We start from the raw sequence: 12070 nt of genomic DNA, 5'->3' as shown, positions 1-12070 counted from the left end.
TAAATCCTGTTTAAAGAGAAATTACAGAGTTTCTGGAAATAGAGATTATCAAAAGCAAAGCTTGTTCTTTGATGACTTAAAAAATCAGAGCCATTACTTCATAGGCAATTTTTTTGAAATAAGCTCTGTGAGGGGAATGGGAGTGTTAATAGCAGCAGAATTCCAGCAGAGACTGGGGCTTCGTTTTGCTGGGCGCTTGGCTGCACGACTGAGAGGGTGCACGACCGTAGCTGCACACAGTTCAGTAGAACAGGTGTGTGAGTTGTGGCAGAATGGTTTAGGTAGAATTGATTCCATTTTGGGGCAGAGGGGATATTTTAGATGATCTCTCGTTGTCTTGTCCAGCTGTTTTTTATGTTTATGTGGTGGGAAGGGAGTTTGATTTTGCTTAAAATTGAGTCTACTGTTGGATTTTACACCGACTTCATCAAATCAGTGCAAACAAAGTCAGAGTGATTGAAACACTTAATTTCTGTTTTGGAACAAACCAAGCTTAAAAATGCTTTAGTATGCAATCTGTAGGTCTGCAGGTGCGATGGGGGGATCATTAATTTAGCTCTCTTGATTTCTTTACAGTCAGATTGATACAAAACCTGTGTTCAGGCATGTTCAGAGAGCTGGAAAGGTTATCTGATTTACCCAAGGCCTTGCGGAGCAATTTCCTGAAGTCCAATTTGGTGCCTCAGTTGGAAATCTAGCCCAGTGCCTCCACTTCCTTCTCTGTGTGTCTTGATTCTGACCAGTTGTGCTCGGACTTGCTGCTGTGTGATGGATGTTCAGTAGGGTCTGCTCGCTTTCTGGCAGAAATACTGCAGAAGGAGCTTCCAGCGGCACGGTTGTGCAGGAACACTTCACTTCCCAGATGCTGGGAAGACCTAACGCTTTGTGCCGGAGGAGATGACAGGTCCTGGAGCAGCACAGAGACTCCCAGGTCCATGGTGGTGGTAGATTCAGCCCAGCTGTCTTCATAGGCTCTATTCCCCAAACTGTCTTGAGCTGGAGTCCTGTTTTGTAGATTGTGTTGTAATTGGTGATGCTGAATATTCTCTGGGTTATCCTTCCAGCTTCGCTTCTTCCAGCCTGGTTTCCTTATCTGTTCTTTGTTTCCTTATGCTTTCCTTTTCACCAGCAGTATTTTTAACTTCCTTTCTCATGTGTCCTTTGAGGACCTGCTTCAAAACTCACAAGGTTCAACTTTTTTTGGATCAGAACCTTCTCCTCCTGTCTCCATTGTGTCCCTTTGCAGATGTGTAACAAGCAGGCCCTGTATTGATCTGAGCTGGTACTGCATCCATTCTATTTCACTGAGAATATTTCACCTTCTTGCTGAATGGAGGCAGTGGAAAAATAATTTCCTGCTTTCTGAAGAATGGATTCCCCAGTTAAAAATCATTAACTACCTACATATAGCTTCAAACGAGGAAAGAAAAAACAGACTGAACTCTTTATCCCTTTCTTTCCACCCCAAAACAAAACAAAAAAATCAAACCCTCAGTCTGTGAATAAAATGTCTGTGTGCATCTGATTTAAAATGATCAGGCTAGAAACCTTAAAAGGAGAAGATTATCCCAAAAACAACCTTTAAACACAGAGATGCTGTGAAATGCCACCACGGTAGTAGTGGGATGGCAAACTCAAACAGCCATGCTTTTCTCCTGTGTTCTTTGCTTGAATTGAATACGTTCTAAAAATACGTCAGGGGTCCTGAGGGGCAGGGTAACGAGCTGAACCAAACTGAAAGAAAAGTCCTGTTTGGCTTCCCTTTATGGCACACACATACACGCGTGTGTCTGCGTGTATCGATTAGTTCCTGGCTCAATCATAACTGATTATTTGGCGAAGACAGAACAAAGAGCAACAATATACTGAATTCCATTCCCAGTGCCTGTGAAATGGCAGTGATTTCAGCCAAAGTGCTGCGAGAGGCCTGGCTCTTCCTTGTTGAGCACACATGTGTAAGATGCGTGTACCCGATTCATGGGCTTTTTATAGAAACCAAATAGGCGTGAGCATAAGTATCAGAGATTTGGCATCCTCTCTGTCTCATCTGTTAATAATTTAATCCCTGGAGGCCTTCTCCAGCTTTATTGTCACCTCTGGTGCCTTAACTAGAGGAGATGTTTGGAGCCATCAGAGAGTGAGAGAAGGTGGTATCTGAGCAGCCGGTGGGGAGGAACCCAAGGGTAGAGCTACAGGGTTGTTTCCTACATGAAGTCTCAGAGAGTTGGGAGTGTTCAGTTTGGAGAAGAGAAGGCTCCGGGCAGACCTTAGAGCACCTTCCAGTAGCTGGGGGGGCTACAAGAAAGCTAGGGGGGACTTTTTCCAAGGGCCTGTAGTGACAGGACAAGGGGTAACGGGTTTAAATTGAAAGTGGGGAGGTTTAGATTAGATATCACGAAGGAGTTCTTCCTGGAGAGGGTGGTGAGGCACTGGGACAGGTTGCCCAGAGAAGCTGTGGATGCCCCATCCCTGGAAGTGTCCAAGGCCAGGCTGGATGAGGTTTGGAGCAACCTGGTCTAGTGGAAGGTGTCCCTGCCCATGGCAGGGGGGGGGACTGGGTGGGCTTTAAGGTCCCTTCCAACCCAAACCATTCTATATTATAAGCCTGAGGTTGCATTTGAAGCGAACCTTGCCTCGTGTCTGAGCTGATACCTGTCCAGATTTGGGCACAGGCAGGCAGAGGAGGGAAGCCTGTCCCCACGCTGTGGGCAGCCCAGGTGTGACTGTGGTTGCACTCCACGCTCTCGAGTCTTCTGTGGGCTTAGGCTGCCTGGCTGGAGCACTGCGCCCCAGCCCTGCACCGTACCAGGGCAGGCTGGCCTAGAAGAGCTGCTGGGTGGGTTTCCTGTGTCCTCTGTGGAAGTGGGCTGGCAGCAAGGAAATCCTGCCACTGGGTATTAGTGGCTGGGAAAGCAAAGTACTGCCCTGGAGCAATGAGGAGATCTCCACCTTGTCACAGAACCTGAGTGGCCATTTAATGCGACTGAAAATCGCCTCTGTTAAAGCCGCCTTCTGTAAAAAAGTGTGGCTTAACGTTAATAATTAATGCTCTGTGGTGACAAAGTCACCGAGAAGGGAGGTGCAAGTCTAGTGAATAATAAAGCACTAACGAGAGCTTTTTGCACATTAGCAGGGAAGACTTCCCATCGCTTTTGTTTTGATCTAATCGGCTCTGACAGGATTACACGCTGTGTCTAAAAGCCTCTTTAACTTTATAGCTCTGAATAAATTTTTGAGTAGTTCTCAAGATTTCCCTGAAGTGTCTGCTTCTAACTCTGAGCTGGTTAAATCGCTGGAGGACCAGTGCTTGGCCTCTTGGTATTTCTGCTGAAATCCAAAGAGGTTCTTGAGTCACTTTGCCCTACTGTTGGCAGGTGGTGTTCCCACCGTGATAAAGGAGCAGAATAAAAAGTTTAACATGATATCAATAAAAGTTTGAATAAGTACTGATAGATTGAAAAGTTCTGAAAAAGACCGTTTGTGAACTTGGAAGTCAGTCAGTGTAAGAGGATGCCAGGAGGTTTGGTGTTGGACCTGTGCGACTCCGTTTTTCAACACAGGTTTGGGATTCAGTCCTGAATCAGTCCTGGGTAACCTTCAGCTGTCAGCACAGAAAATAGTGATGAAGACAGGCAATCATACAGCTCAACCTGGATTTTTTTTTTTTCCCTTTCCTAAGGTGAGCTGATTCAAACAAGGACGTTAGTCAAGCACAAGTTCCTGTCTCTTGGAGCGAGCTTGAACTGGGCTGGTGTTGCAGAAGACAGTGCTGGGGGTCTGGCCAGTTGACAAAAAGACAGGATCAGGAGGAGCCCCTGTGATGGCCAGAAGGTTCTCTCACCCTTTAGAAAGGGTGAGGAGAAGTTAAAATGCTACCAAAAAAATAGATATGGGGATTGAAGAACTTGTCTTCCTCCCATCACAGGATCTTATTTGAGGAGTGTGTCAAAGAACCCGAGAAACGTTTTCCTGTAGCAGCAGCAAATTCTGCCATCGGCTACCCTACTGCTACAACCTAGGGCTGTGTATTGTTCTTGGGTGAAGTATTTCACTCTGTTCTGATGCTTCTCTATTTTTGTCTGCATAGGACAGCTAAAAAGGGTAGAAAATGCCAGCAGGAACCTAGGGGAATATCTTAAGTCTTCAAGACTTCTGATTGCCAAATAAAGGCAACTCATCCTCTGCAGATGTCTGTCACTACTGCTTCCATCAAGAACTGGTCACTGGGAAAGTGTGAGTAGCTGAGGGATTTTCTGTTTAACACCCTGAGCTTGGTAAAGTTTAGCTGCTCAGCTGATGTGTGAATATCCAGTGTCTGTTGTAACTTCTTGGGAGACAGGTGACGGATTTTCCACTACTGCGTGAAGTTTTATTTTCCCAGGAGTTTGTCACCTTGCTAAAAGTATTAACAAGCCAAGAGCCTTCTCCCATGTGGAAATCCATCTTTGTGTCTAGTTGCTGAGCCATCAGCGGATCCTTCTGGGGCAAAGAAAAAAGGAGCCTTCTCCAGGGGCGGGTTGCTGAGTGGGTCTGGGACCAGACTGCCTGCAGAGGTGCCTCTTCTCCGTCAGCTCTGTAGAGAAGCCAGAATGGTTAGGAGTGTAAGGCTGGATGTGTCTGGACCTTTCTTGCCCACCCGATTCTTTGATACCTGCTTTTCCTGGTTGTTGAGTAGCTGAGAAGACTCCAGCCTTATGCGGCAGCTCTTGGAGAATTCGGTGACAGCGGAAATAGACTAAAGGAGGGTTTAAAGATCTGCTGGGCCTTACTGGATATTAGACAGTGCAGTGCACAGCCCTCCTGTTTAGCATGGGTAGGCTCTGTCTGTACTAGTTTGTGCCTGTTGTATTAATCCGATGACTGGAACAGTCAAGTTTTAAGTCCTTTTACCCAGCCTAGAGTGGGTGGGACCTTGCCAGTGCTGTAGCCTCTCCTTGGATACCTGCATGCTGATGTTGAAGAGGTCGCTCTAAAATTACCTTGGACCTTTAGGGTTAAGGCTGGAGCAAATTCATTTTGTCAGACTCGCTGCCTTCAATAAAATGCAGTTCCCAACAAACGCTGACTTTAATCTTGTGTTTTCGTCAGGCATATACAAACTTGCATTTAATTTAGCCGCTATCCTGCTGTTTGTTGTGCTTATGAAGCATTTTATTGTTGCTGTTGTCATTCTAAATTGATTGGTAAATCTGTACCAAATACTTCCTAGTGATGGAAAAAGAAACATCGAAATGTTAATAACAAAAGAGTCTGAAAGATCCAGATGTTGGCTGGGCAAAAAATGAAAACCAACCAGCTTTGGTTAAACCTCTCAGATAAGAATTTGAGAACATCCTATCAGGATGAATTATGTTTGTTCTAATCACTCTATCAGCCAAGATTGATGCTTCTGCCAATAGGAACAAATGCATAAAAAAATTACCGGGACCTGATCAGGGAAACAAGTTCGTCTGCCTGAGCGTTACCATGAGCTCTGTGGCAGAGCGATGCTCTGAGTTTTTGTGCTTGATAAGCATCTGACAGCCGCGTGGTTCCCTGCTTAATTTTATCTTGGTCGGTGGGCAAAGGAAGGGCTTCGACATCCAGACTCTTAAAGCCACTATTTTCCATGGAGATTATTTTTACTCTTCTAAAAATACATCGCTGACATGAGTACTGCAGTTGCTCTCCAGACCATTCTCTCAAGGCCTTTGGGTCGCTTACTCAAAAACTGGCTCACGATAAAAAGATTATTGACCTTAAAGAAGGTCCAAGAATGGGATGGAATTTAGTTTAACTTGCTCATAGTTTCTGCTTTGGCTTCTTGAATACGACCCATTTTTCTGCTTTTTAGTGAGGTATGGCTGCTAGAAAGCTTCCGGCAGAACGGGATGGGCCGGCCTTACGTGAGCAGGAGCTGCTCCTAACCCAGCGTTTTGGGCTGTTGGCAAGCTCGACTTGCCTGCTCTTCTTGTCTGAGGTCCAGGGGTCCGCACATGTGCCTTACTGCATCTCCTGAGCTGTCACGGGACCTTCCTTAATTAACTGTAAGTCATCAACGGAGATTGCCAGCTGGCCTAGCCTCCTTTCTGACATAAAGCAGGACTTTAATAAGTTAAAGCCAAGGTGGTGGAGAGAGAGAGAGGCAGGTAAAAACATGAGCCAGTGGGGAAGATGGATTTTTTTTCATTACTTTGCAGATTTTAGAAGAATTTTTTTTCCCCTCTCCCATCCCAAGCAGAGAGATCAGTTTTTCTACATTCCGTAAAACTTGGAACAGAAAATAGATTCTTTTTAGCTTATTCCCTGGGTACTGTGTAGGCTTCAAGTGTTTGGAGTCACTGTGTGTACCCTGCTGTAGCAGATACAGGATTTAGACAAGCTCCAGAAGAAAAATCAGGGGGAAGAAGAGAGATTTCAGAACAAGTCTCTCTCTTTTCTTCCCCTCCCTCCCTTTTCTTTCCTTTTCTTTCTTCACTTACTGCTGGGCTGCTCCTGCATTTTAAAAGTTTCCTTCACTTTGGCTCTTCCTCAGCATGAATTACTTGCTTGAAATATTGTAAACAGAGGAGGGGGAGAGAGAGATTGCAGATAATTTTAGGATGGGGAAAATAAGGCAAAGGGAATAAGTTCCTGGGAGAAAAAGCAGCAAAGCTGGTCCCTAGATAGCACAAGAGGCCAGGCTGTAGCCACAGGGTTAAAATATGGAGACAGACAGACACGTTTGTGGGTGAGAGATGCAGATGGATAAGCTGAAGATTTCTGGCTTTCAGGAGGAAAGCCACAGCTGAGCTGGCTGCTCCAAGGGAAAGTAATGAGCTCCAAGGGTGAGGTTTGGCAGTGATTAGAGAGAAGAAAAATGCCCGTGAGGGTAAGATGGCACTTGTGGCAGCAATTCTGACGATTTCCAAAGACCCTTGGGGAGCTTCACATTGTTATTATCCAAAATGGAGCTGATTTCATTCGTTGGAGATGAGCTCCATCCCAAACACCATCTTGTCTTTTCCCTTGAAACAAAGTCCCAGGTCTAACAGTTGGATCCAGTCTGCCTGTATCTTGTGGATAGCTTTGCCCCTGAAGCATGAGTTTCAGATGCAGAGCATCATCCTCTCCTTCCGTCCTCTAGCGTTTGAATGGTCAGACTTTAATCCTCAAGGTGACAAGCTTATTGTCCAATCTCTGCAAATAAGTAAGCAGGTTCTTCCTTTCAAACGTGTCTGGAGGTGTTGGAGGTGGAATCCATTATCCTTACAACCTTCACGTGTTCATATACGTGTGGAGTCCAAAACAAAAGGATGGTAATCTCAGTGGGGATGTTTGGATTTACAGCTGACTAGTACAGAGCTGTTTTCCTTAAGTCAACACACGGGAATAAAGCACTCTGTGTACAGACCTTCAACAAACGTACCTGGACTCTGAGGCGGGGAGACACGCCGCAGGCGTTAAGAATGGAGCAGTGTTGACCACAGCCGTGGGAATTGCAAGCGGCGTGGCGTTCGTGTTCAACCAACAATGTCTCACTTGTGTTTGGTGTTTTCGTTTGCTCAGGTGGATTTGCAGCTGCAGTCACCACGCCGCTTGATGTAGCGAAGACGAGAATTATGTTGGCAAAGGTAAGAGCGGAGAAGGCCAGCGGACACGCAGGTGAATGCCTTGGGTAGTTCCAGAGCATCTCTGTGGTCCTGACAGAGTGAAATCCAGCACCTATTAATAATGGTTTCTGCTGTTGCCCTCAAAGGATTAGATGTGAACAGGTACTGCGTGCAGAATTAATGAAATGGTTGTGCTCCTTTCCTTGTATTGCTCTGTTGGTCCTTTCCCAAAGGAGCTGAGAAGGTCCAGGTGCTTCCTAGACTTCCAGAGTCTCATGCAGTGTCTCGCAGAGACAGATGCTCAAAGCTAAACTTCCCATCAGGGATTTATTCTCTGTTTCTTTGATAACGGTTGGGCTGGAGTGTGGGTATGTGGCTTTTCTGAGGAGATCATGGCATTGGATTTTCTGTCCTAAAATTTGAAGGCACAGCGATCACGTTGGCTTACATCTGCCAATCAGGGCAGAAGGAAGATTGCTTATAAGATCACTCCATTTATTAAGTAGCTAAATTGCTAGTAAGTCTAGTGTTCCTGTCCTCATCTTGCTGACCTCAGGGCAGAATTGGACAGCCACGTAGCTAAAAGCCCTCGTCCTTTCCCTGCCCTGAAAGGAGCTGTTGTGTTGGCAAAGGTCAGGCATCCTGAAGTTTCTGTGTGGGGTTTTTACCCTGTTGCTCATGTTTGGGGATGTTTCTTGTTGGTGACACGCGCCTCCCCTGCCGAGTCACGCACGTCTGCGCTCACCACGTCGCTGTGTTGCGTCTCTCGTTGCTGGGTGTTGTATCTGCTGCGGCGGCGTTGCCTTTGGGTAGCAGAGGTGAGAAAACTGTGAGAAAAGGGTTTCGTTTCTGTCTGCTGCTGCGCTGAGTAACCCGGTCGGCGTTGGTAGGAGAATGGTGGTGCTTTGGGATGTCCTGAGACTGTTCAGACAACATCTTTATATTAGTCATCTCTCCCTAACTAAATCACACATCTAATTGAATTGTCTGTAGTCCTGCTGTTTGTCCTCTGTTTTGCTCTCAAGGCGATTTTCCCATGCAATACACTACTCGTGGCTTTTTAAGTGAATCTCAAGGAAATCCCCTTTGCAGTGAGCAGCAAAGTCACTTGTTGGTGCTTTCAGGGTGTGTTTGTATCAAATTCTTACTCCAGTGTCATTTGCTGGACACAGAGTTGAGTGGAGTGCAGGAAGGACTGGATACCCGGTTCTGAACTAACCGGCTCTGTGACCTTGGAGTGATGGTTTTATTGTTCTGTGCCTCAGTTTCCCTTTCTTCCCTTTGCCTTATTCCTGTGGGCAAGGAGCTTTTCCCTGGAGTAAGGAGGTCATTAGGATGTCTGTGAAGTAGCACTAACCAGGGACAGGGAGCTCAGTAAATAACTAAACCTCTCTGCCAACAGTTTCCAATCTCTCTTTCTCTGTGATGCAGGCTGGTTCCAGCAACGCTAGTGGGAATGTTCTGGCTGCCCTCGGTGGCATCTGGAGGACACAAGGCCTGTCGGGGTAAGGACATGCTGCAGAAAAACATTTCATGTGGTGTTTCTCTGTGTTGGGAGGTGGGGGAGGATGCTTATATTTAAATCCTGTCAAACAGACAAGACTTTTAACTGCTGTACACATGCCCAGGAGCAGCTCTTGGGTAGCTAGAAGCAAGAAGGGCTTTCCACGGAGGTGTAGTGTCCTTGGTTTAGCACTGGGTGTGAGCAGTGTCCAGGGAAGAGCACAGAAACCAAGCGTTACTGGGGATTTATCCATGGGACAATCTCCAGGCTGCGGCGGCGTTAGGTGGACTTTTCTCCATGAAAAGTGGTTTGTAACCCGTTCAGCTTTGGGCAAGGCCCATCATCTCGTGGCAGCGAGTGCCACAGGTTGATCCTGAGGTGTGTGAATCACCCCTCCTGAGACGTCAGGGAAGGCCAACACAGGAGCCACGTGTCCCTTAGGAGGTCCCTTAGGACCTCCTCCTGGCAATTTCCTACAGATTTGAAAACATCAGGAAGGTCTGTTCTGTTATATTCGCCGTACTGTGAAGTGTGGTGGGAGCACGTGATGCCAGCATGGTGCCAGCAGCAGGGACAGGCGGAAGCTGAAGGAAAGGGAGCCATGTGCTCCCTGACTTGTCCCTTGAGCATCGAGTCTGGGCTTGAGCACATGCCCGCTTGGATTTCTCCACTTGTTGCAAAAATGGAAGTTCTCTGAGATGGGCTTGAGAGTGAAGAGCACTGCGAGCAGCCGCAGAGCAGCTCTCTGGCCGCTTCCCTCTGGTGACCGGGGCGAGACACGTTCTGGGTGTCTGCTGAGCAGTTGGGGGGCTCTGGGGTGATCTCAATCTCGTGGCTCCCTCGCTTCACCCGTTCCCGAGGTGCGGAATTGCGCTTCTGCCGTTGGAGCCGTGTTGCAAACAAAAGGTCCTCTGCTAGCACTTGTAGTACATTTTGAGGTGTTATGGGCTTATTAATTATTACTGATTTTTACGAGCACCTGCTTCATTTAGACCACTTTGCCCTCTTTGAGTGCCTGATTCACACCCGTTATCAGCCGCTCGGGGTGAATGTGTGTCTTAAACAACTCATATGTGTCTTAGCTCACCCAGTCCCTGAGGGTCAGCCTGTGCTTCCCTCAGCAGGCTTGTGTCCCACCTGCCCTCGGCCTGGAAGAGAGAGGAAGGGGTTTACGAAGCGTCACGTGGGGCTTTTCACTGTCCTTTCTCGCAGGTTGTTAATCCGCCTGACGTGGCCGGTGCTCGCAGGGCGCTGTCGTAACATCTGTAAACCCGCGCTCCAGGCAGCGTGCGCATCGCAGCTTTGCGGGGGGCGCTTTTCTCCTCACGGCTGATCTCTGCTCGCCCAGCCTAGTAAAAGCTCAGTCCTCTCTCTACACGTGTGGGCAATAATTCAAAACAAATTGCAGGAAGTTCCTGAGCACTGATTCCAGGAAGACGTCCAGCCGTGCCCCCCGGCAGCACTCGGAGATGGGCTGTCTCAGGTTTGCTCTTCGAGGTGGATGAGTTTTGGGTCCCACATGGCTTGGGTGGACTCTGGGGCATGTTTTGAAAGGGACTGGGAGAAGCGAGGCCGTGCCTGCTGCTGGTGGCAGTTGAGCTCTGACGGGTGTGAAGAGGCATAGACTTGGCTGGGGAAACCTCCCCCCATTCCCCAGCCAACAGCAGAAAATAAAAACGTACGTTTGTGTTCTTTTCAGGGTGTTTCAGCCGTGCCCTTTCCTAAACAACCCCAAAATTAAACTCTGCCTAAAGATAGGACCCGTGGACTAGGACCAAAGGGAACACAATTCCATTGAAATCAAAACAATAAGCGATCTGGAGAAAAGCGAAGGAGGCCAAGCTGCGTCAGCTGCAAGGAAAAGGAAGAAAGTCTTGGGAAAAATAAACGCAGAGGCTGCCATGCCTGCTGCCAATTATAAATCTATTAATCAAAACCAATAAAAATGTCGGGCTTTTTTGGCCAGTTGCAACATGAAATGATTTATGGCTCCTCTAATAAATCTGGTACTTGAAGAGGAGGAATTCTGAGGGCAGAAAGACGCGTTGCTTATTGCCACCTTATTAAAACCAGAGCGCAGGGCTCAGCTTCCTGGTCCGCACCTAGTAAATCCCTCTGCTTCACGCCAAGAGATTTCACATCCCTTGCTGTCCCGTGGCGGGAGGTAGGATAGGGATGGGCTGAGCGGATCCCTGCGCCCCTTCGCTCTTGCCAGTGGAGCAGACGCGGAGGCAGGTTTACATCTGGTCCGACTGCTTTTCATCCAGGGAGGTGGTGGTTGAAAGCTGTGGATGGAGCTTCACTACTCATTGGTGAGAAAGATGAGGGTTATTTGATAAATCTGGTGAGATGGTTTGTCCCAGCTTGTGTGTAGCTGTTCCTCGGAGGAGCTTCCCGGCAGGAGTGGACATGGCAGGGCATGTGTGAACCGCACCACTCTCCAGAGCCGGATCTGGCGATGCGAGGGGCGAAAGCAGCCCCTGTGCCCAGGGTTTGCTGCTCTGTGAAACACCAGCTGCCCGCGGGAGTGAGCTCAGCACGAAGCTGCAGTCAGAGCGGGTGCAGGTTTCCCTTGGCATGGTCACCGCTTTGGCCCGCAGCGTGATGCGGAGGGTTTGTGGCTGAGCACACGGTGCTTTTTTCAGTGCCGGCCCCTCTAATGCTGTGTCCAGGCCCTGCAGTGCCTTTTCCAAAGGGTAACTTCCGGGGTCCTGGTTACTCTCTGTTGAGAAAGAATTTGCTTTGGGTTGCCGAGTTGTCACCCAAAAACTTCGCCTTTGCTGCTGCGACCGTGGCACTGGCTGTGCTGCTGGGCTGGAAACCCTGAAACAAAGAGCTGTACCCCGAGGGCATGCCCACCGCACAGGTGCCGCCTGGGGTTTCAGTGTGATTCCCAGATTTGTGACTCCCACCGAGCCATCCCTCGCCCGGCTGGGGAGATGTCTCGGTCCCCGGAGGCTGCGTTTTGGCCGGTCGCTGTGCATTTAGCGTGGCT

At 48.1% G+C, this 12070-nt stretch overlaps 1 protein-coding gene across 1 annotated transcript in view; it reads left to right on the top strand.

Annotated features, from left to right (window-relative positions):
* Positions 1–9080, top strand: part of SLC25A26 (solute carrier family 25 (S-adenosylmethionine carrier), member 26) — a gene marked incomplete at its 5' end in the record, with an annotated part of 77806 nt that extends 68726 nt beyond the window's left edge. The window contains 2 exons of the mRNA XM_010159143.1: positions 7528–7592; positions 9003–9080. Of these exons, the coding sequence (XP_010157445.1) occupies positions 7528–7592; positions 9003–9080 (143 nt within the window). The remainder of the gene's footprint in view (positions 1–7527; positions 7593–9002) is intronic.
* Positions 9081–12070: the final 2990 nt, after the last annotated feature.

Source organism: Eurypyga helias, unplaced genomic scaffold (genome assembly GCF_000690775.1).
Source record: "Eurypyga helias isolate BGI_N326 unplaced genomic scaffold, ASM69077v1 scaffold3239, whole genome shotgun sequence".
In the NCBI taxonomy this organism is placed as follows: Eukaryota; Metazoa; Chordata; class Aves; order Eurypygiformes; family Eurypygidae; genus Eurypyga; species Eurypyga helias.
The sequence above is the reverse complement of the archived record's forward strand: the minus strand, read 5'-3'. Positions and strand labels throughout refer to the sequence as shown.